Source organism: Leptonychotes weddellii, chromosome 3 (assembly GCF_054177405.1).
Source record: "Leptonychotes weddellii isolate Sample4059 chromosome 3, ASM5417740v2, whole genome shotgun sequence".
Taxonomy (NCBI): domain Eukaryota; kingdom Metazoa; phylum Chordata; class Mammalia; order Carnivora; family Phocidae; genus Leptonychotes; species Leptonychotes weddellii.
In genome coordinates this window covers 97,012,999-97,038,058 of record NC_138371.1, presented here as the reverse complement: position 1 = coordinate 97,038,058, position 25,060 = coordinate 97,012,999, and the positions used below count along the sequence as shown (strand labels likewise).

General features: G+C 41.1%; 1 protein-coding gene across 2 annotated transcripts in view; it reads right to left on the bottom strand.

Annotated features, from left to right (window-relative positions):
- The window catches only part of CNTNAP5 (contactin associated protein family member 5), a 741,254-nt gene that overhangs the window by 330,870 nt on the left and 385,324 nt on the right, over positions 1–25,060 (bottom strand). For both annotated transcript variants that reach the window (XM_081814618.1, XM_081814619.1), the window contains exons 8-9: positions 18,890–19,154; positions 887–1,036 (exon numbers count right to left, since the gene is read on the bottom strand). In XM_081814618.1, coding sequence (XP_081670744.1) covers positions 887–1,036; positions 18,890–19,154 — 415 coding nt within the window. The remainder of the gene's footprint in view (positions 1–886; positions 1,037–18,889; positions 19,155–25,060) is intronic.

Below are 25,060 nucleotides of genomic sequence, written 5' to 3'. Positions count from 1 at the left end.
TTGAAGTTTTCCAGCTCTTTGGCTCTGCTTCCCCATGTCCGAGATAAGGAAGTTCAGGGACCATCAGTGTCTTGCTCAAGGTCAGTGATGGAGTGTACTCTCAGAGACTATTTCTCTAATACCAACAGGTGACTAGGAAATTAGATACTAATATTTTAATGAAAGAAATGCCTTGAAAAAACTAAATACAAATGCACATCATCCATAAAAATATAGTGAATTCCTAATCATATATTTTTCATCCTTTCCAGTTTGCCCCATGTTTTCGTCATTAGGAAGGTCCCTAGGATTCACCTGGCAATGGAGAGAGCTGGATCTGAGTTGTCTGCCTCACTTGGAGCTACAAGTTAATGGGCCTTCTAGACCCTCCCCATGTTTAGAGGCCCACTCCCCTGACATGGCCTACAAGGATGTCGGGAAGGAAGAAACAGATAGGGGATTCAGACAGTAAAGTGGCAAAGGAATAGCCTAGAAGCGGAGCGTGCTGGTTGTGCCTTCCCACCTGGATTTTTCCTTTTGCACGTACTGCTGACTGTTGGTGCGTATTCTCCAAGTTTTCAGCTGACTTTCTCCTTCCCAATGTGATCACAGAGCTTGGCATGGCTACAAAAATCTCCTTTGGACATGTTATGTAACACCAGCTCTTATAACTATTTTTTTTCCTTTTTTTTCCTCTGTACTGACCTACATAGTTCATATCTGCACAGCTGTCAGAGAGTTTTCTTCTCATTTGTGCTTGGGAGTCGGTACCCGTGGTTGTGTGTGTGTGTGCATGTGTGTGTGCGTGTGAATGGTCTAATTGACAAAGAAGAATCGAATCATCAGGGTGAAATAATTGTTCACTGCATTCTCCCTCCCTCCTTTATTTTCAAAAGGGGGAATTTACCTCCAAAGTAGTAGCTATTTCCAGAATAAATCTGCACGCGGGTGGTGTCCTGGGCTGGGAATGCTGCATCATTATCCAGAGAGAGAGTGATGCGGTCCCTTCTGGCGTTGATGCTAACTGAATGCCACAAGCCATCATTCAAACTGCTGCCTGCAAAAGAAACAGGAAAGGCAAGCATAGGGATGATTGAGTGGGGAGGTCTGGAGCAAGTAGGGCTTATCCTCCTCACCTGCTGCGCTCCCCGTGCATCCTTGTGCTTAAACCATAAGCCCCACATTTCCACAAACAAACTTTACCTTTCTTCCTCTGTTTACCATTTTAATTCTATTATTTTCAAAGGGTCTGAACCATGTCTGAAACGTTTGTTTTCAAAACAAAAGGGAAAACACAAATTTGTCTGTATACTACAACCAAAGGTTTTGGCCATGTGAATTGACCTCTTGATATAAATGCGGAGTAAAATGTTGAAAGGAAAAAACAAAACAAGACAAAACAAAACAAAAACAAAAAAACTTCAAAATATCCCTGGTGATTTCATCTCTGGGTGGTGGGATTACAGGCGACTTTAGTTTTCTTTTCTTTTTTTTTTTTTAAGATTTTATTTATTTATTTGACACAGAGAGATACAGTGAGAGCAGGAACACAAGCAGGGGGAGTGGGAGAGGCAGAAGCAGGCTTCCCGCTGAGCAGGGAGCCCAATGCAGGGCTCGATCCTAGGACCCTGGGATCATGACCCAAGCCGAAGGCAGATGCTTAACGACGGAGCCACCCAGGTGCCCCGCGACTTTAGTTTTCTTACAGTTTTCCACAAATGCCTTATCTGCATTTTTTAGGAAAAAATAAACTGTTCTTAAAGGCAAAAGTAGATGAAGAATGCTAAATTCTAATGACGTGCCAGTCAGAGACAGCCTCTCATCTGAGAGAAGTAACAGACCAGTTCAATCCCAACATTTTTCTTTAACTGATTAGGTGACACTGACTGAGTTATGTACCTTCCTTGAACTCTGGCTTTATCATCTTCAAAGATCATCATTCCTACTCTGTGATCGTTAAAAGGATCAATTGAGATCAGGCAGGGAAGTTCCTAGGACAGTTACAGGCATAGTAGGTGTTTTGTTGCTGTTGTTGTTTTTTAATTTTATTTATTTATTTTTTATTTATTTATTTGTTTGTTTGTTTATTTATTTATTTATTTATTGAGAGAGAGAGAGAGTAGAGGGGCAGAGAGGGAGAAAGAATCTGAAGCAGACTCCTCACTAAGCACGGAGCCCAAAGCAAGGCTCTGATCCCACGACCCTGAGATCACAACCTGAGCCAAACCCAAGAGTCTGGCGCTTAGCCAACTGAGCCACCCAGGCACCCCTATAGTAGGTATTTATTACAAGTTAATTCCTCCCTTGTTCTTGTGCCCCAGATGTCTTTGGTGTGTACTACCCTGCTGGCCTATCTGATTGAGAAAGCTGATCTGGGAATTTGTCATGAAGATTGGGACTATTTCCTTCTACAAAGTGTATATCTATTCAGACTGTCAGGTGCCAAGCCCTTGCTGAAGGAAACGCAGTCTTATTTACTAGTCCAGTCCCAAAGATGTGTCTGTGAGAAAAGCACATTGACACACATGTTTTCACTCAATAGACATCTATTGTGCCCTGCTATGTGTTGAGTGGCCTTCCTATTCTTATTGCCTCAGTTTTCTTCCCGGCAAAATGGGGAAAATGATTGTACTTATACACTCTTGTGAAAATTATACAGTAGTTAATACAGTAGGGCATGCAGAATAGTTCATGTCACATCATAAGTAGACAATGATGTTAGCTAAAACAAGTGAACAGAACAGCAACTGCAAAATGGTCCCTCCCATCTGGAAGTGTGGAGAGAAACATCAGATGGTGTCTATAGTCTCTTGATAATGGAAGAGATGTATACAATAAGGATTGGAATACTGTCCTTTGAGTTCAGGGTAGTGGGATAAACAAAGAAGCAAGCAAAAAACAACACTTGCTATTTTGGGTGGTGCAGTAATATGGGAGCAGAGAAGAAAGAAAGCCTAAGTAATGGCATGTGAGGATCCCAAAAAGGCTTCACAGCAGAGATGGTGACAGTTCAGGGAAGTTCTGAAAAATGCACAAGAGCTCTCTACTCATACAGCAAGAGTCCAGGAGACAGAGAGACTGTACAAAAAAGCAAAGGTCTGGAATGAGAAGCAGGAGGGAACAATAGGAGGACAAGTGAGAGAGGATCCAATCACCCAGGGGCCTGGAATGCCAAACAAAGAAATGAGTTTCCATAATTTCTTTGGATAAATGATTCTGGAGAGTGCTTTATTCAATCCAATTCCATCAGAACCTTTGGGGAGGGATGGGACCCTAGGCATCTGAATTTTTTAAAAGCTCCCTGGGTGATTCTAATATATGGGTAGAAATGAAAATCACTGCTTTAGAACAATGGGAGTCCATGAGGGGTCCTTAGCATGGGAACGATCTGGCAGGAGGTACATATCCAAGGACTCCGGTGGCAGAGGACAGCTGGGAGGAATCAAGGCTGGAAGCAGAACTGATGGCGTCTCCTGCTAGCACTGGCCCCAGGAGACAGAATGATGAGAGTTTCAGCCAAAGTAGCAGCAGTGCAAATGCAGAGCAAGATGGATTAAGAACTATTCCTGGAGGTAAAAGGGATCAGATTTAGTAGAGCCTACTGGAGCAGTCCCTAAGAAACCAGCCGGGAAGCAAGCACTGAAAATCAAAGCCGAGGTCTGCCGGGCTTCTCAGAACAGTTGAAGAGCTTATGCCCCTGAGCCCTCAGGTGGTTGGAGAAGCTGCCCAGGGAGAAGCACAGCACCAGGCTGGGGCCCAACTGCGTTGCACCAGGGCAGCTGTGCCCCATCTGCTCACAACAGGCCAGATGTAAGGGACCCTCCTGCATTTCCAGCCATCTCCCTAGCAGTCTTTGCTGCAGCCCTGAACATCTGCTTGGGGTGAACCCAGGGGCTGCTCAACCTGGCGGCCTTACTTCCTCCCAAAAGCCAGAGTTTTGGTCCTAACCACAGGGACTCTGCTAATGAGGTAGAGGCTCTGTCAGGTGTTTCCTGGTGACGAACATTTGACTTCTGGCAGGTGCATTTCGGGGGCATAGCCAGCTGTGGGTCTTTACTTCTTTTTACTCTCATTTGCATCCTGATTGAAATGTATTTGCATAATATAGGAGACTGCATCTGCAGACAAACTATAGACTGTGTGAAAAGGAGTCAGTAACTAATTCAACTTAGAGGATTTAAAAAATAGCCCCTAAGGGCCCAGCGCCCTGCTAAGCATCAGGGCTAAAGTAAAGAAGGAAACAGAGGCCAAGGGGAGAGTTGCACCTAATCAGAGATAGATCCTCTCCTCCTTTTACAGATGAAAGTGGCCTAAAGGAAGAAGTCTGATCCATGTGAGTGGCAGGGCCAGAGCACTGGACTTTGTGTTCTGGTTCTGGGTCCCCTCCCCTTTCCACCTCACTATCCAGTCGCTCTCTTTAACATTGTTATTAATGAGAGTTTGCTTGGTTTTCTTTTTCCTTTTTTCTTTTCTTTCTTTTTTTTTCTTTCTTTTTCTTTTCTGGTCTGCTTTTCCTTTTGGTTTGATCTTTTTTGCCTTTTCCTCCATGGTCCTGAGTCCCTGAAGGGGGAACCCGTGTGAAATCTTCACTCTTCTGAAGAAAATTATTAGGGCAGTAGTTCCTGATGCTGACCACACAAAGGGTGCACCCGGGGAGCTTCTGAAAAGACAAGTCCCTGGGCCCCACACCAGGTTAATTAAGGCAGGCTTCAGGGTAGCCCCAGACCTTGGAAGTTTCAAAGATCCCCAGAGAGTCCCTTGTGCAGCCTGGGTTAACAAGTACACCATTTGAGGTTTCCAAAGAGGAAGAAAAGAAGCTGGGAAAAACAAGGCTGGTTTTAGAGAGGAGCTGAGCTGGGAACAAATTCCAAGGCAAGCAAAATGACATATTTCCTTCTAAAAATCTGCTTTCTGCTTGGGTCCTCCTTCCCACTTCATTCTGTTAATAGCTATAGATAGATAGATAGACGATAGAAAGACAGATAGATAGATGATAGATAGATATACATAGATATACATAGATATAGATATGGATATAGATATATAGATAGATAGATATAGATATAGATATAAAATATATACAAAATAACAGCACTAGAAGTTCTTCAAGGTTTAGTTTCTAATAATTCTCTTTTTAATGGTAAAGGTTTAAGTGCTATTAATTATTCAGAAATTAGGGGAAAACCTCCCTGAGACAAAAAGTTCTGAAACAACAGAAGTTTTCAGTGGAGAGAATGGGGAAGCACTAGCTCTGAGGCCAGGAACACCTGATGGGCAAAAGCGCCTGGTGGTAGAATGATGTAATTAGGGCCACTTTGGAGTTCTAGACATTCATAAGGTTTAGGAGCCCAGGCTTAAAATGTGGGATTTGGTTTCTGGAAAGATTGTTGGATGATGACAAATATAAATTTTCTGACCTATAAGTGATGTCAAATAATATTTGTCACCTCCCAGACAAAGAATAAAAACCAATATACCAAGTTAGTGGATAAAGAGGGAAACAGGCAACTTCATAAATTGTTGTAGGCAACATAATTTTGTGCTTTCTTTCTAGAAGGCAAAATACCAAACAACATCAAAAAACAAAACAAAACAGAAGGCCCTAAAAATATCATACCTCATTTCCCATAAATTTTATTCTGAAGAATTAATCCTAAAATAGTACAAGAGCTGCAGCCAAGATTTACAGTGAAAAGAGTTCATGATGCCATTATTTCTAAGAGCAAAATTTCACAACCCCCAATATTTCCAGGTTAGCTAAATCAAACATGGTATATTTAATAATATGAAATGTAATATAGTCATTAAAAATTATAATGTCCAAGAATGCAAATGACATCTTGATAAGTGGAAAATCTCAGACTAAATAGTATATGTGGTTATCGTTTCCATTTTGTTAAAAATTACTACAAATAGAAAATACTAGAATGACCTGGAATGATTAGTTTTTGTTGTTTTTTTTTTCTTATAGAGAGTAGTGGAATTTTCAGTTTCTAAAAGCAAAATGTACAACTTTTATGATTATTTTTTTAAGACTAACAAACTGTTTAAGTTGAGATAAAGGATAAGAAATATTTTCATTCTATCCCAAATATCTGCGATGTGCCAGACATTTTAAATGTATAATTCCTAACTCTTACAATGGTCCAAGAGGCCAAGTTTTATTATCCTCATGCTATAGATGCTAAAACGAAAACTAAGAGAGCTGCCCAGGTTCACGTGGCTACTAAAGTTGGAGCCAGAATTGAAGGGGTGGTGTTGGGGACCCAGGCTGAGCTCCTACTCTCCACCCCTCCAAAGTCAGCCCTGCCTTGCTCCAGGAACTGATGGCCAATAACTTCTGCAAAACTCTATTTTCTGCCATTGAATTCAAATTTGTGTTTCATTATTTATATTTTTGGAACAGCTCAATTGAGATTAAAATTCACATACCATGAAATTTGTTTATCTAAAATGCACAATTTAATTGTTTTTAGTATATTCACAGAGTTAGGCAACCATCAACACACTTAATTTTAAAGCATTTCATCATCCCCAAAAGAAATGCTGTAACACGTAGCCATAACCTCCCTAATCTCCTCACCCCCTCACCTCCTGCCTTAGTCAACCACTAGTCTGCTTTCTGTCTGTATGGATTTCCCTGTCCTGGGAACTTCCTATACATGAAATTATACACTAGGCTCCCTTTTGTGATTGGCTTCTTTCGCTTAGCACATTTTCAAAGTTCATCCTGCACTGTAGCTTGTATCAGGATATTTTTATATCTGAATGATACTCCATTGTATGGCTAGATCCCATTTTATTTATCCATTCACCAGTTGATGTACATCTGGGTAATTTCCAGTTTGGAGGTATTATAAATAATGCTTCTGTGAACATGTGTGCAAATTTCTGTGTAGAACTAAGCTTTCAATTTTCTTAGGTGTACATCTCAGAGTAGAAGTGCTGGATCATATGTAACTCCATAGCTCATCTTTGGAAGAACTGCCAGAGTGTTTTCAAAGTGGCTACACCGGTTCATCTTCTCACAAGGAAACTTCCATTTTGATAATACAGAGTTGAAACTTTGGTCCTGGCCTTTTGTGGATCTTCTAGCTTCTAAGAATTAAAATACAATTCAACTTAGAATGTCCACTTAGATCTAAATTGGAATTCTAGCTAATCATAATTACTTTGATTTTATTTTTCCAGATAAATAATGTTATTGAGCATTTAACATGTCTTTTTTTTTTAAGATTTATTTATTTATTTGAGAAAGAGAAAGAAAGAGGGAGGGAGGGGCAGAGGGAGAGAGAGAATTTCAAGCAGACTCCTTGCTGAGCATGGGGGAGCCAGTCACGGGGCTTGATCTCAGGACTCTGAGATCCTGACCTGAATCAAAACCAAGTATTGGATGCTTAACCTACTGCACCACCCAGGGGCCCCTTAATATGTCTTTTTAAATATTTTTTGTAATGAGAACTTCACAGCAACTTATAGTTCACATTTGTTGGAACTGAGATTCAGAGTAGTTAAGTAATATCCTGAAAGACCTAAACATTTTTATAGAAGTAAGATTTTCCTTGAAACAGAGTCCCTCAACACTGACACTGGATAATTTGGATCAGATAATTCTTTGATGGGGGTAGGGTGTTATGCACTATGCCTCTTGTGTGGAATGTTTAGCAGCACCCCTAACTCACTAGGACCAGTAACAGCCCCCCACTCCGAGCACCAAAATTGTCTCCAGATACTAACAAAAGTCCCTTGGGTGAGTGTAGGGGGATGGGAGCCTGGGGTGGGCAAATGGGGAATCTCCATTGGTTGAGAGTGACATGTTAAATAATTTTGGAGGCTGCAGAACCTTGGTGCTCTCTCTCACCCCCATTTTCTTTCTGTATTTCTCTTGTCCTTAAATACCTAACAGGTATTTGCATTTTAGATTTCATCTTATTTCAGTGTCTATCTTGATGGTTTGAATACAGAACCTTTGAAACAGAGGGACTGTCCCAGGACCTCTAAGCATGAGCTGTTACAGCCATACGTCAGCATGCAGAGATTCAGCCCAGGCCAGAGCAGAATCCCCAAATACTCTATTTCCAACCCTGGAAATAACTTGTCACGGATGTCTGTGATACCTTTATTCGCCCTTTACCCCTTTCTCAAGGCCCTGCCACTTATAATTTCTAGGAATTTAGACAGGTTTCTTAATCTCTCTAAACCTGCTTCCTCATCTGTAAAAAAAAGACAGAATTGCCTGGCTTGACTTGGAAGTTTCTAGGCTTTATCTTTTCCAGAAAACCCAATTCAGCTGTTTTTTTCCACATCCTATCAGGTCTACCTTTACTTAATAGTTCAAAGATAGTTTCAATTTTTGTGAGAACAAAGTGGGGAATACATAAATAATTGAATAAAGCAGTCTTAAAATGTCAAGCACATCGTAAACGAGCATATTACAATCATTAGTAACATTATTCTACGGTTTAGATCCTGAGTTCTGTTTTTCTTGGGTACCGTTTATCCATCAATTATGAAATTTTATTAACCCTTCCCTATGCAGTAGATAGAATTCACATTTTTCTTCAAATTCTTTCTCCAGCTTTTATTCCATCCTTTATCACTATAGCTGGGAATTTTTAAGATGGTCTCCCTCTTTTCCCAGCCTCTGACTTCTTTCTGGTACAGGACAGCTTGCTAGATTGAACTGTCTAAGTAGCACCTCACAGCAAATGTCCTTCTAGTGGGTCATGGAGTCCAGAGAACAAATCTCCAACTGCTTAGCAATCTTAACTGTACGGATTCTATAATCAAGTCTCCATCTGTCCTCTAAATCCCATTTCCCAATATTCCTACACAAATTCCCTACTGTAGCTAGGCTAGTGCATTCATTATGCTCCAAGTGAATTCACTTATCTAATCGGTGCCTCTACTCCCAGCTCTCCAATATCCAAGCCAATCTCCCTATCCTCCCATACCCAGCATTTGTCCTAGAGCTTCTTCTCCTCAACTGTAGAGATAGGAAGCATAATTTTTTTTAAAGAATTATTTATTTATTTATTTATTTATTTATTCATTCATTCATTCATTCATTCATTCATTTATTTGAGAGAGAGAGAGCAGGAGGAGGAGCAGAGGGAGAGAGAGAGAATCCCAACTGAGCACGGAGCCTGACAAGAGGCTCAATCTCAGGGGCCTGAGATCATGAACTGAGCCAAAATCAAGAGTCAGACACTTAACCAAATGAGCCACCCAGGTGCCTTAGGAAGCATATATATATATATATATATATATATATTTTTTTTTTTTTTACTTTCTATCATAGTCACTAGACTTTCTATCAGCACAGTGCAGGGCATATAACAAGTGCCGAATGATTGAGTGCATCAGTTAATAAATCAAGAAATGAACAAAGCAGGTTGATCTTGACCAGACCAATATAGTCATTTCTCCTTCCAAATTAGGAATTTGTTATAGGATAACATCTGCTGTGTGATCTTTGGATTTACTTCATATAATTTACTGCTTTTTACCATTAATTAACAATGCATCACTGCAAGTCTCATCTCCCTGATGAGATTACAAGTTCCTGGGGGTCAGAATCTGAGTCCTGTTTTGATATACCCCTCAGCATCAACAGGGCAGCATCCTGTCCTCTCCAAATGATCATTGATTGATTGAGCATCTCACCAGCTGAATCTCCACTGCCAAGTGTCAGTAGCAGGGTCTCCCTGGTGCATGGGCCATAAATCACAGGTTAAACCTTTCCTAGTTGTTAAAGTCTGGTGCATATGTCAGGGTAACCTGGATCCTGAAAACCCTTGGTCAGGGTATGCAAGGAAAACATCTGGATTTGCCATCCACTAGAGTCAGAGAGGAAATGTGATGGATTTGTGGTTGATGGTTATCCCCTTGTTTCCTTGATATAGGCCTGAATGCTCAGCTCAAAATTCAACATGGTAAAAATTGAGCTGAGCTCCAGAGACAGATATTTCTCTATCAGCTTCAGGATACAGCCCAAACTCTGATGTCCCTGCCAGAATGCTGCTTTATGTTCTGTCCTCCTTTGCCCTCTGTGACCCAGTCATCCTGAGTCACCTGTGGATTCTTACACTTCTAAATCTCCTACTTCTCTCTTCTGATTGGAACATCCTTTCCTTCCCTCTTTGTTTGACCAAATTCTACCCATTCTTCAAAACCAAGCTGTGTTGCCCCTGCCCCTAGAAAGCCTTTCCTTTCTCACTCATCCAGGTTCCTCTCCTCTATGCTCCCCTACTATCCTGAGCATGTGTCTTCTTGCATTACAAATGTTTCAAGACCATCCCTTCCAACTGTGCCTATGAGCTCCTGGTGGGCAATGCCTCCATCCTCAAGTCTGAGTATAGAGCCAACCTTCCTGAATTAAATGGAGGCAAAGTGAATTATATGAGAGAATTATCAAAGCAGAAAATAGGAAAGAGCAAAGGAAGTGAGATCAAGTTTGACTATGAGAGTTTTCTGATGTAGTAATAAAAGTCTAGCTCCCTCAGTTCCTCTTTTGAATGAGTGGTGGAAGAAGGAAGAGTAAGTTAAGAAATAAAATGACCCCACTGTCATTACTCAGACTTGAAAAAGCTGCAGATGCCCAAGAGATCACTGTTTTGGTAAACGTTCCCAACCTTTGCAGGAAAGCTTGAAGCTCAGGCAATTGCATTTCTCAGTTTCCCATAAAACAGAACGCCTCATCATATTTCTGTCTTCTGAAACTTGAACTCTGTGCTCAGCAGACAGCTTGTTGTGACAGTCATAGCCCTCTGGCTATTTATGTATTTGCCCTTGCTAATGGGATTTTCTCATCAACATTATCTTAGCTGAAATACGGAGGCATTAATGACAACTTAATTGAGGCAGAGGATGAAGTTCACAAAGTTATCATGTTTACTTGATGTGCAGATGGTGGCTAGATACAAACGGTTTATATGAAAAAGGGCAATATTTGGGGAGCAGCTCTGTTAATTGCAGGGCTGTAGCCTAAAACCATCTGGCTGCAAGTATTAGTTAGGGTGAGTACTTCAATCCTGCATGATGTAGCTCTCCCAGCCATCTCCGGCCTCTGGGAGTTCCACTGGCCTTTATCTAATTAGTACTTCCCCTGAGTGTAGTTCATCCCTGGTTTTGACACATTATGCAGCATATAATTGCGGTAACATGAATGTTTGTTAAAAAAACACTGTTAACTCTTCTTTCACTGTTAAAATTACATCCTTCTGAATTATTTTGGAGGTTGACTTACTGGTTTATTCACTTAGGCAGTTGCTTATACATTGGGCAAATAGTTATTGAAAACCTGTTATAAGCAAGGTGCTATACTAGGCCTTGGGCAAATAGCGATGAGCAAGTCAGTGTTCTTGTTCCCATGAAACTTTACACTGTGGTGGTCAGGGGAGCAATGAGCAACCAATTAATAGACTCATGATTGATATACATTGTTACAGACTGAATGGTGCTCCCCAAATTTCATAGGCTGAGGTTCTTACTTTCAGTACCTGAGAATAAGTCTGTATTTGGAGACAAGGACCTTTAAAAAGATAATGGAGGTAAAATGAGGTTATATGAATGGGCTCATATCCAATATGACTAGTGCCCTTATAAGGAGAGAATATTAGACCTCATGAACTACATGAAAATAAATTCCTAAGTCTGTTGTTTGCTTTTGGTAGTCGCAGCAAACTAATGCACACACATACACACATCCTTAGGGCAAATACTACATAGGAGAAGAACTAGAAGGCTGGGTGATGGGGCATCTGGCTGACTTTGGGAAGGTTTCTTGAGAAAACATCAATTGAGATGCATTCTGAAAGATAAGTGGGATGGTGTTGACCATAGTTCTAGGACTTATTTAATTTAAACAGTCAATGTTAAATAATGATCATATAAACATCCATCATGGTTGCTGACCTAAGGTTATACCACTAGAATTTCATCTTATCTTCAGTCACAAAAGTCTCCTAAGTATGGAAAAAGGATAGCTGATTAGAATGGATCGCTTAATTGGTATTTTTGGAATGCCCTTTCTAGAATTCTTCCTATTCAACCCAATATATAGAATTACTGAAAGTTATAAGGTGGTCAAGGAAATATGATGAACACAATTGCTAGTATCTAGGAATTAAATGGGGTAAGCTGGAAGTACCTCTTCAACAAGCTCTTGGCCTTAACTGAAGATATTTCAATGGCATCTGGTTGATTTCTGGATCGTTGCTTGTTATTTTTATTCTTGCCCAAGAATTCTGTTCTGTGCCTGTGGACTGTTTTTTAGTTTCCGTTTTCCAACTTGTAATCATTCAGTGGTGCCCAACTGTTAGGTTGACACCTCTCAACTTGGAGACTTCCTCTTCCATCTCCCAGGTTTTACTCATTCCTTAATCCTGAAAACTGCACTCTGAGTTTGATCCCTCTAGTGATACCAACGGAAGCTCTGGATAGATTATTCCTCTAATGGAAAATCAAAAGTGGCCCTTATGCCATTTGACTTTACTTGTGCTTGTTCTACTTTCTACAGTGTTGTAAACACAGAAAAACTTCGACTATAAGAAAGCCTATCACATATTCAAAGATTTTTGTCATGTCTCTGTCTTGCTTCCTCTCTACCTGTAAAAGATCCAGTACCTACAACTGTTCCACCCTTAACACAGTTTGAAGACCCTATACATTCTGATCACCCCCTTACCAACATACACACACACACACACACACACACACATTCTATTCTAGTTCAGTTTAAAGAAGGTTCTCCCCAAAAAACAACTTCTCATACTGGGATCTTTGGCTCTTAACTATACATGTCACTGAGAGTCACATGCATGACCTTTCTGGGACATTCAAGTCTCCTTCACAAAAATCATTTTATGACAAAGGCTAAGTTCACATTTTTTTAAAGATTTTATTTATTTATTTGAGAGAAAGAGACAGAGATACTGAGAGAGAGCACAAGCGGAGAGGAGAGGGAGAAGCAGGCTCCCTGCTGAGCAGGGAGCTGGACATGGAGCTCGATCCCAGGACTCTGAGATCATAACTGACTGAACCACCCAGGCACCCCAAAGTTCACCTTTCTTACTTCACAAAATGTACCACAATTTTGGGAGTTGAGAAACATAATCTCTGACAGGGGACTTGGCCCTGCATACCCCCATTGAAGGCCTTTTACCCTATTTTCAAAAGAAGACTCTTGGGTTGATGATTTCCTTGAAGATTATAAGGAAAGGGGTTGACCTCTTATTCTTCAGAAACTCATATAAAGGACTAGAAGGGATTTTACTAATTTTAGACCAACTTTCTCCTTTAGCAGAACAGGACAATGAGGTCTAACAACAAGAGTTACTCACATTCCTCATTTATGCAGAGCCCAGGTAAGCCAGAGCCCTGAATGCCAAAGCCGGAGTTCAAGCTCTTTGCCCAGGCTCACTTTTCAGTGGGGAGTTAACACTTTGAGAAGCATCACAGTAGAAAAAGCAGATTTCAAACTTTAATGACTAAAGCCCCCAGACCTCTTTCTTCCATTTTCATTCCCGGCATTCTCCCATCAGAAAAATAAAAATAACATTGAAATTTCAGATCACATTTAAAATAATTATAGTGGGGCGCCTGGGTGGCTCAGTTGGTTAAGCGACTGCCTTCGGCTCAGGTCATGATCCTGGAGTCCCTGGATCGAGTCCCGCATCGGGCTCCCTGCTCGGCAGGGAGCCTGCTTCTGCCTCTGACCCTCCCCTTTCTCATGTGCTCTCTCTCTCTCATTCTCTCTGTCTCAAATAAATAAATAAAATCTTTAAAAAAAATAATTATAGTGATGCCAGCTTTTTCTCTAGATTATTTAATGTTTCACACAAACTTCAAAATGTTCCTCCCTGATTCTCTAAAGAAACAGACCAGGTGGTATTCTTTACTTTATACAGTTCCCTGTTTTCTTAGTAATTCAGATGAGTTTAGACAATATCAATCTCCATTCTCAACATCTCTCTAAGAGTCTTTAAAATGACACCCATTTCCGACATTAAAAAATAGAACAGAGTATCTACTGCTCAGTGGTGTGGACTTGAGAGATGGAGTAGTCCCTGTGACACACAGCACCTCATGAAGTGTAGTAAAGAACTGAGAGCTTATAATGCATAAAGTAGAAAGTCCAGGTGTTTCTTCATTTATTTAAGATTTGCCTATATATCTTTTCTGATTCCTGAAAGGAGAAATGACAAGACTCACTGTGTAGCAGGACACCTTGAAGGTATTCTCTCTGTTCCAGAGCAGCCCCAAGATTTCCATGTGGGGTTTGGAACATGGGGTGATCAGAATGGGAAAGGCTGTATAATACAGGGCAAAGTCTTTGGAAGCAGATAGACTCTTAGTAGTACTTCATGCTGCTTACTATCCTTAGTTCTTGGATGATAATCTTACTAAGGAATTGGCACTAAGCATTTACGTCTTGTATACTTAATGAATACTCGGGTGTGTGTGTATGTTTATTGATATATAGATATGGATTATTTATTTTATAATATTATACAAGCAAACTTAGCTAAAATATATAAGAAGTCTTAAAGACAATAGACTCACCATCTTGTGTAAATCCCACCTAACCCAAGAATCTGTCAATGGAGCCACCAAATAAAATGTTCTGGGAAGAACTAAATTTAGACAATAGATAGCTATTTACCTAAACAGCCTTTTGAACATAGTTGTAAATCTTTTTTCTAAAGTTTCCTCACATTTGAACTACAATATAAAATATGAATATGGGTGGCAGCAAGTTCCAGTATAAAGACCATGAACTTGGGAATCCAAAAGAAAGACCTGAGATTGAACACCACCTTGGTCACTTTAACTTAATTTTTTGGTTACCAGTTTTATCCTATGTGTGTTGGTAAAATTATGACCACTTCGTAAGTTTCATGTATTATTTTTTTCCCTGCAGTATTGTATGAGGAGGCCCTGACACAATGTCTGACCTGCAAGAGAACTGCAATGACTGGCAATTCTACTCTCACATCACTTACAGTGAAAGGATGTCCTCAACTTTTCCTCATCTCCACAAGTATAAGGCTTTCAGGAAAGGACATCTCCTTTCTTGAACAAAAAGTAAAGAAAACAACAAATAAAGAAAAATATAAGGGAAGGGTTACACTGGTGTCTTTAATCTTCTGGAAACTTCATCTCCTAGAAGAACTGAATTCAGGTGCTTTCTACTTTGAGGATGCATTTAGTTTGCACTTCTGTCCCTGACCTCTAGAGCAAAAAGCCATGCACACTGTACAAAGTTCTGGAAATACACGTGAATGTGCCAGGCATCTCTGCACTTCCATTTCCATGGGGGTTACTTTTTCTTTTAGACCCAAGATGTTAGAAACACCTGAACTGGTCTTCAATTAATCTTTAAATATCTGGATTCTCTGTCCCACTAACAAAATGCGGTGTGTTACTGTCTGTTTTCCATGATGTACTGTGTGTCAGGGTAGCCCCACTGGGCCTCAAACATCATCAGGACAATGGCCATTACCTCCTACTTTCTCGTATGGGGCTGTCATCCCTTACAAAGCCACTAAGATCTCAAGTGCTTTGAAAATAAGTTTCCTTGGGCGCCTGGGTGGCTCAGTTGGTTGAGCGACTGCCTTCAGCTCAGGTCATGATCCTGGAGTCCCTGGATCGAGTCCCGCATCAGGCTCCCTGCTCGGCGAGGAGCCTGCTTCTCCCTCTAACCCTCCCCCCTCTCATGTACTTTCTCGCTCTCTCAAATAAATAAATAAATCTTTAAAAAAAAAAAAAAAAGAAAAGAAGTTTCCTCAGAAATGTAAGGAACAAGAAAACTCTTTGTGTTTGACTTTTTGTTTGTTTGTTGTTTGTTTTGCTTGTCTCCCCCACCCTCTGCAGGTAGAAAAATTCCAACAGACACAAAGCATAGTTCCATTTCAAAGAAAAAATGAGAGAAGTTCAAATTTTCCAAAATTCAAAAATTCTTCTTGGGGAAAGAATAAAGCAAGAGTTTTGTGAGACCTACTTCAGGAACTCAGTCAGCATATTTTTAAAACTTCCTTTTACTTGTTTCATTTTTTGAGAGACAGGTCTGAAATAACATGATTTTTTCCCCTTCTGCAGCTGGGCAGCGTGGTAGCTTTTACCAGCTCCTCTCAGTCATAAACGTGTGTTAATGGACTGACATGAGCTTAATAATACAGGCAGCACCTGGATGCTTTAGAGCAAAGTGTCGCCAGGGCCTATCCTATATTAAAGCTGCATTATTGACCTGAGGCCTACAGTCTCTGTACTCAAACATCTCGCCGATCAGAGAGAGAAACAGCCTAGTGCCAGCTCACATTTTTCTTCTTCAAATAGGGATGACTGAAGTCTAACTTTTATAACTCTGAACATGAAAAATATTGTGTTTCTAAGTGATTAACTCACCTCCATTACTGGAAATTTTATAAATTTTATAAAAGTCCTGTGATACACAAATTGACCCAGCTTTTATGACTTTGTGGAGTGAGGTGCCTTCTAGCTATAGGTCTTGAGTCGGTATGGAAGGGAACGGAATTTGCTGAATAGTTTCTCAACACTGTGCTTAGGATTTTAGATACATTATCTCATTTAATCACCATCATGGCAGTCTCCTGATGTAAGAACTTTTTTTTTTTTTTTAATCTTTTCCATCTCATGTTTTAGGCAAACTCTGAGATCGTCCCTTATGATCCATGACTCCTAATATACACAGCTTTGTATAATGCCCTTGGTTTGAGCAGGGCCTAGACTTATTTACTTGTTTCTACTACTGAACAGAGCATGGTAAGGGGATGGAATGCCACACCTGGTGTTAGGTTACAAAAAGACTATGGCTTTTGTCTTGAGTGTTCTTTTTCTTTCTTGAATCACTCATTTTGGGATAAAAGCACTATCATTTCATGAGGCAGCCTTCTGGATAGGCCATGGGATAAGCTTGGAAGTGGATCTTCTGAGGCCTGCCAACAGCCATATGGGTTAGCTTGGAAGTAGATTTACCCAGAGTTGAACTTTGAGATGATAGTAGCCCCCACCAACACCCTAACTGAAGCCAGAAGTACCCAGCCAAGGTGCCCCTGGATTCCTGACTCTTATAAACTAGGACACGATAAACATTTTCAACCACTCTATTTTGCTATAGTTTGTTACACGACCATCAATAACTAATACACTCTCACTTACATATGAGAAAAAGTTAAGAAGTTTATTCAGGGTCATAGAACAGTAAGGAAAAGAGGTACCTTTTTAACTTAAGTTCCAGATCCAGGCTCTCCTACTATTCCAGGGATTCAATGGACTTTTTGCTCACTAAGTGGCATATGAGGCTCTCCCAGAGTCTGACCTGATCTTGGGTATTAAGTCATGCCCTTTACTATTTAAATCAATCTTCTCTAATTTATTTGGATAACAAAACTCGCAGTCCAGTGGGAGAAGGAAGACATTTAAGAAAAACTGTGATGTGGTATTATGCAGTATGGATATTGGCCCAGGATGCCCAGAGGAGGGGTATTTGATTCACATTGTAGAACCAGGGAGGCTTTTCAAATGATTTGTTGACTTAGCAACATGCCTCAGCCCCTAATATGATACCTGGCACATGGTCTAACCTCAGTAAGTACTTGTTGACTAAGTACTACTTCTGGAAGGACAGGATGCATTAGTCAGATAACAGAAAAGGAGGGAGAAAGTTCTACTGTCTCATGTTACAAAAATATCACATGGAAGAGTCAGAGTTTTGAAAAACATGACTTCTTCATAAATCTGTTCCATAGTATTGTTACATATTAGAATCTGTATAGTGTCATAAAAGTCTTTCCAAAATTAGCTATTCGAGGACCAGTTTAAAAAGTTTTGCCATACCTAGAGGCCATATGCACCAGTATTTAATTAATATCTTAAAAATATACTTTAAAATATTTTTTAATTTAAATATTTTTGTTTATTTACTTGAGACAGAGAGGAAACAAGAGAGCACAAGGTGGAGGAGGGTCAGAGGGAAAAGGAGAAGCAGACTCCTTGCTGAGCAGGGAGGGGGCTGGATCCCAGGACCCTGAGATCATGAACAGAGCCAAAGGCAGACACTTAACCAACTGAGCCACCCAGGTGCCCCTAAAAAGTATTTCTTTAAACTCACTAATTTTCACTTGAAATAAAATTTGGTGGTTGTAAAATGTCCACAGAAGTGTGTATGATATACAGGGAAACTACAGGCTTTGAAGCCAGACAAATTCAGTATGAAATTGTTGTTCCATCACTTATTAACATGTGCTTTTGGAAGTTACTTAGCTTCCATGACTCTTCACTTCCTCATCTATAAAGTACCTATAAAATACCTTCCTTGAACGAGCATGATGAAGATTCCATATAATACACGCCATGTCTGTCGAGGCGCAGCAACATGTTCAGAAAGTGGTCTATATTATGTTATATTTAGGTAGGAATTCTTATTGCCACTTCTCAAACAAGTCTGCTGAGGAATAAGGAAAGTAAGAGACTTGTCAAAGTTTCATAGATATGTCTGAATTCAGTGGTTTTTGTTTGTTTGTTTGTTTTAAGTCGTCTCAGGGCACCTGGGTTGTCAGTTAGTTAAGTGTCTTCCTTCTGCTCAGGTCATGATCTCAGGGTCCTGGGATCGAGCCCACGCATTGAGTCAGGCTCCCTACCCGGTGGTGAGCCTGCTTCTCCCTCTGCCCCTCCCCTCTACTCCACCCCCACTCTCAAATAAATAATATATATATATTAAAATTATATATTTATGAAAAGTGGCCTCTTCAGACTTAGAGTAAATTAGTGAATACTGGGTCATCCCACAACCCTGAGAGCTGGATTCTGCACGTTTTAGTTGGAATCTCAAACGTGGGTTGACTTGGCTGAACAAGAAACCGACCTAACAGTTGTCAGAAGTTGGTACCTGTGAGGATTTCAGCTGTGTGTTCAGTCATTTTCTGAATCACGAGTCTCACGGTTCCACCCTCCAGGCTCAGCAGCAGGGTCCCCGAGCCCTCAGACAGCTCTGTGGACAGAAGCAGACCATCCTTGTTCCATGTTCGAAACTGGAAACTCACTGAGAGCCCATCAATTTGGGGGGTGCCGGGCAGCAGCAAATAACTGCTGCTGGAGTTGACAAATGTGATGGGAACAATTTGTGGTTCGGAGCAGGAAAAAGTGACATTGCCCTGGAAAACAATAAAAATCAAACATATAAAAGCCATTTTTTATTCTGCAATCTGACAGCTGATATAAACAACCACCTGGAGCTGACCTTAATTTCAGGATCATTCTACATCTACATGCAGCTACAAGAGCTTAAAGGAAAAAAAAAAAGAATGTCAGCTTTGTTCAGATATGCCTGTGAAACTGTTTCTATTCCTGTTTTATGGATCACACTCTTATCCACGAGAAGGCCATCGGAGACCCCAGTTGGGGTAGGGGGGTGGCATGGGAAGCATCAACATTTTCTAAGGAATGGGTATGAAAATAAGTGCATTCATGCATTTAATAAATATGTACTGCAAATCACTATGGGCCAAGCATGGGATAAAGTTTAAAGGGATCCACATGAAAAAAACTTTGTTATGGCTTGGAAGGTGTTACAAGAGAGATAGACACAAGCTCCCAGGGCAGCCTGGTAGAAGAAAGAACTAAACAAGTAAAGGTTTCACAAGGGAGGTGATGCTTTCCTGGAAGGAAGCGGGGAAAGAGAGTTGTGAGTGTGCCTGGCTAGACTTTTCAGCAAGTGGCATGTTGTATGCAAAGATTTAGAGAAATTAGCAAAATTGGATTCCTGGGAATTATGGGGAACTTGTCATTTCTGAACATTAAGTGATGCAGGGAGGGCTAGGGGCCATGATGGAGGTGAGACCAGAAAGATGAGTAGAGGTAGAGTTTAAAAGCCCCGTTATGTTTGCTGAAGTTATCATCCAAATTTAGAAACAATAAGGTGACACGGTCAGGTTTTAAGCTACTGAAGACGATTTTCAGTAGCATAAAGAGTGGAGGGAGGGGCAGATGGGAAGACTAGAGGTGGGGAATATTAAATATGCATCAACTAGAATCAGTAGATAAGGAAGAATAGTATTCTTTGCATAAGTGAGGGGAAACTGGTCCAAGTTTTCCAGGGGGGAACGCCCTGGCTTGACTGGCTGCTTGAATTCAAATTTTCTACTCATGTGTCCAGATAGGGAGGTCATATACTTAGTGCAGCTCCCAGTACTGGAGCAGGTTGATTGTTCAACTACAAAATCCTCATAGTTTGGAAAAACATCCCTAGGTCCCAACCATGTCTGTTAATGATAGTCCTGCATTTCTGAAAACAAATAGCAATCTCCAAACAAACTTAAACCAATAGCACATTTTTGATGGTTCACTCATCAACCATGCTGCTAGGAGTGTATGCTTGCATTAATCATGTTGTAGTTGTTTAGATGTTTCCTCTTCTTTGGGTTAGATCCCCAGAAGTTAATTAATGTGTCAAAGGGGAAGGCTCTCAATATCCATTAAGAAATTGTCTACGGTTCATACTGCCCCACCGTGCCTGGCAGTAGGCTAAGCACTCACAAACATACCTCATGTATTCTGCATAGTAACACTGCATCCATTTAAATAGTTCACAGACTAGGCTTACAGAAGGTAAGTAGCTTAACAAAAGTCATGTGCCTCGTTAGCAGTGCCAATGCGATACAAACTTCTGTTTGTCAGACATGGAAGACTTTCCTTTTAGTCACCATCTCTGACACATCCCTCCTCTGCACCAGGTAACACCATTCTAAAAATTCTGTCCATTTGTTCATGATATCCATTGTTGTTCTAATTTGCATTTAAAAAATTTCTAGGGCACATGGGGGGCTCAGTTGGTTAAGTGTCTGACTTCTGCTCGGGTCCTGATCTAAGGGTCCTGGGATAGAGCCCCATGTCATCTGGCTCCCCCCTCAGCGGGAAGTCTGCTTCTCCCTTTCCCTCTGCCCCTCACCCAACTCGTGCTAGCTCTCTCTCTCTCTCTGACTCTCAAATAAATAAATAAAATCTTAAAAAGATTCTGGTGGGCTTCTTTTCAAGAATGAAAATATCCTCACTAATGGCAGATTAATTGAGGCAGAGCTGTCTTTTGGAAGAAGTAAAATCACAAATGTTCTTACAGCAAAGTCCAGAGATAGTAACTATTCTTCCACTTTGTTTTTTTTTTTTTCTTTTTCTCAGGTCAGTATCACCTCCTAACAAATTTGCCAGAGCAAAGCTGTACCCCAAGTTTGAGGCTGTGCAGAAGGTGGAATGGTTGGGAGGTAGTGATGAGTCTGTACGCAGAAGAGTAGGAGGTCATAAAAATGCCTCATTTCCCCACTGATTTAAAATCCAATGATTAGCTCAACCCAGTGTTCTCTGGGTGTTCTCTGGATCGGTAGCCATGGGAGGTGGGGGTCTACAGAAACTGAGATTCTCCCCTTATGTGAGTAATTCACTCATATCTGAGAGGTTTGGGAGACCCCTTCCTCAGACTTGCTCCATCCACTGAATGTCTAATGGACCTCAGGTATTTAGGAAATAGACAAGGGGACTCAGCATCCCTTGAAGGTCATTCAAGTGTCCTGGCTAGATTCTGGTAGCAAGAAATTCAGATCAATGCCTCAGGGATTCTCCCTGGTTAAGGTAAAGCCATGTGTGGTGATCAACACTTTTCCTCATTGGGGAGAAGGACACCACTGAAATCATTGGGGTGCCCCTGGTTCACTGCAGGTCATGCTCCTCCAGTCCATTCTCCACCTCCGTCACACTGTCCTCTGCTATCCTTCCCTGGAGCAGCTGCCTGAGCCGTCGAAACTTCCCTGTTGTTCAAACATACCCCTGCTACGTTCTCTGATGGCAAGTCCAAGGACAAACGAGTAGGAGAGAAGAGAAAGGAGTAGATGGGAAATGCTTTCCACAACAAATCTGATCCAGCTCTCCTGGCAAGTGAATGTCTCCAGCTCAGCTCCCCATCACACAGCTGCTGTGCTGCCATTTCTGCTTCTAATCCTATCTCAGCTACACTTGCTGTTTGCAGAAATGTCACAGTGTTGAGAAACATCGCTATCCACCCCCACCCCCATCTCCCCAGTAGACAGAAAAAAAAAAATTGGCTAAATGCAAAAGTGCTACTTTTGAAATCAGCAGAAGATTATTTAATCTTTCTTAATAATATCATTTGTGACTTCAGAATCCTTCTCAAGGCAGCATTTGAGGGAGTCCCCACCATGATTTAGAAACAGCATGCAAGAAGACAATTTACTTTAGGATGCTGTCAAAACAGAAAGTGGCAAAAAGTCTACAGACTATGTTCTACCCTAAATACCCCTTCAATCTATTAATTCAACTTTCATTCCATCTCCCCCACCGCCACCGCACTGCCTGCCAAGAAGGAAGCTCCATTTCTCAGACCCCTTATTCCACTGCACGTTTTCTTCATTAAAGTCAACATTTATTCAAGATTCCTCAAGCATTGTAAAACAATGTATTAAGCACGGGAGTTATCCATAAATTATAAACATGGTGGAAATCCTTTGCATTAGTCCTTAAATGTACATTTTGACTGTAATAGGTACAAAGTGTGCCCTGACACAGGAGCGCACTGTGGCCAAATCTTCAACATAAACCAACCAACTCTGGACCTATAGAAGAGGTAAAGAAGTCAGTATCACTGTCACAGGTCCCTTTCTCCCCTCCATAAACTACAAGACCTACAGGGTCTTTCACTGTCCAAAAAGGAGGTCATTCTACATTGAAGAAGCCGAATCCTTGGTACCTGATGTGTTTCTCCTGATGACTCCACCATGTCCTGGTTGGATGGTGACCTTCTGCTACGTGACTGACTGCCAGTCAAGACTGGGAATAAGGTAACAGCTGGCATGGGTACCTGGAACACATGAGTGGGGAAGCTCCCTTTGTCCCCAGGGTGGCAGTTCTTAGTGCCCTGTGCTTTCACGTATGCTTTTCATGTGCATACATGCCTATCCTCCAAAAGGTGAGGTACCCAAGAGTGCTGGCCCCAAGATAGAGCAGCCATTTGTCCTTTAGAGACCCCCAGACAATATCCATATTCCTTGTCAAGGATCCACCATGGCCTTTTCTTCACCAACCTTAAGACACAGAACTTCCCATCCCTCCTTTCTCAGACAAAAGTGATCACTCCAGATGGAGCACAGAACTTTGAAACCCTAACGATCAATGTTCACAGACCATCTTAGAGAGATTGCCCATATCTGTGTAAAAATGCTGTTCTACAACAGCAAACTGATACTGTCCCCTGTCATGAGAAGGTTGATGGCCTCCTGTAGGTGGTCAGGACTTGAAACCCAAGAACCAAGTTCGTGTCAGAGAAGGAAGCAAACCTTTTTCTTTGATTCATCCTCCCCAAGGAGGCCCTTCCACCAGAGGGCAGAGAAAAACACTTACCTCACTAATAGCTATGAAGGAGCAGTACACGGTTTTAGACAAAGGAAGCCTATCCTAATCTGGACAGTTACAAAAGGGCTCCTTAGGGAGGTGACACTAGCATTGAGATTTTACAGAGGCACAGGAGTGGCTATGTGGAGAGTTGGAAAGTGTGTTATCTGATCATAGAGGGAAAGCATTTGCTAGGGTCAGAGGCAGGAAGGTGTGTGGCGGGCATAGTCAGAGACTCAACAGAAGGTCAGCTGACTACAGTTCAAAAGCCAGCATGTCAGCAGTCTAGATGAAGTTGAAAGGACAGAAAGAAGGACAATCATGTCACTCTTTAGACCATGTTGAGGCACTAGAACTTGATGCTATGGAAAAAAAAAATGGGAATGGGGGAAGGGGGATTGATGTAGAGCTTAGGATACACAGTCGTGTGGTGCTTCATAGGCATCCCTCACGGGGCTATTGTTAGGGAGTGAAGTGTATTGTGTGTGGAGGAGATGAGTGGCCAAGGGCCACACCTCAGGCAGCTGTTGCAGTTAGTAGACCAGAGCAGTTGAGGGTTTACGGAAAGCTCTATCTAGAATGGCAAAGGGGGAGAGAGAGAAAAGCAGATATTTTGCAGGTAAAATTGATAGGAGGTGCTATGCTGGGTGAAGGGACAGGAAGATCAAGCATATTTCCCACTCTTCTCTGCTTGAACAAAGGACTTCAGGTAAGAAAGAGTAGACAGGGAAGGAAAAGATTTCTTTTTTGTTAGATTTCTTTACAGTGCCCTGCCTATTTTTCTTCATGTTAGTGTGTACTCAGAGGCAGCAGGCTTTTCAACTTAGGCAGAAACGGACTCTTATCACAAATATTTACTGGAAAACCCATATATTCTGATCCTTATTTTTGGCTAGTATAATTTGGAAGATAAAGGTAGAGAGTTGACTTGGGATCAAATAAGAACACGTACAACATGCCCAGCATTGATCGTGATGGTTGTTTTTCTGCTTTCCCAGGTCTGCCAATTTTGGGTAATCTGAGGCAAGTCACTTCTAGAGTCTTAGTTTCCTGTTTTGTGCCCTGAAACCATTGGACTAGTTAGTTCTAAGGTCCCCACTGCTTCCCCATTTCTAGGGTATCTGAGACTAAACACCCACATTCTTATCATCTGTCTTCTCTTTGGAGTGGGGCATAGATATCATCTGAACCATTCCTATTGTTGACATGAGAAGTGTAACCAAGTATTAACATTTTAAAATACTTTTCTTTATAATGATTCAGAGCATAAGGAAGGACACTTAGGCCTTTGTCCTGCCAATTCTTTTCGAACTGCAGGGAACAAAGCAAGGGTCTCTGCAAATGATGATATATATTTAAAATATAGTAAGCAGAGAATGATATTGTTTCATATTTTTAAAAAAGATGACCAATTTTTATTTATTTATTTTTTATTCTTATGTTAATCCCCATACATTACATCATTAATTTTAGATGAAGTGTTCCATGATTCATTGTTTGTGCATAACACCCAGTGCTCCATGCAGAATGTGCCCTCCTCAATACCCACCACCAGGCTAACCCATCCTCCCACCCCCCTCCCCTCTAGAACCCTGTTTGTTTTTCAGAGTCCATCATCTCTCATGGTTCGTCTACCCCTCCGATTTCCCCCGCTTCATTCTTCCCC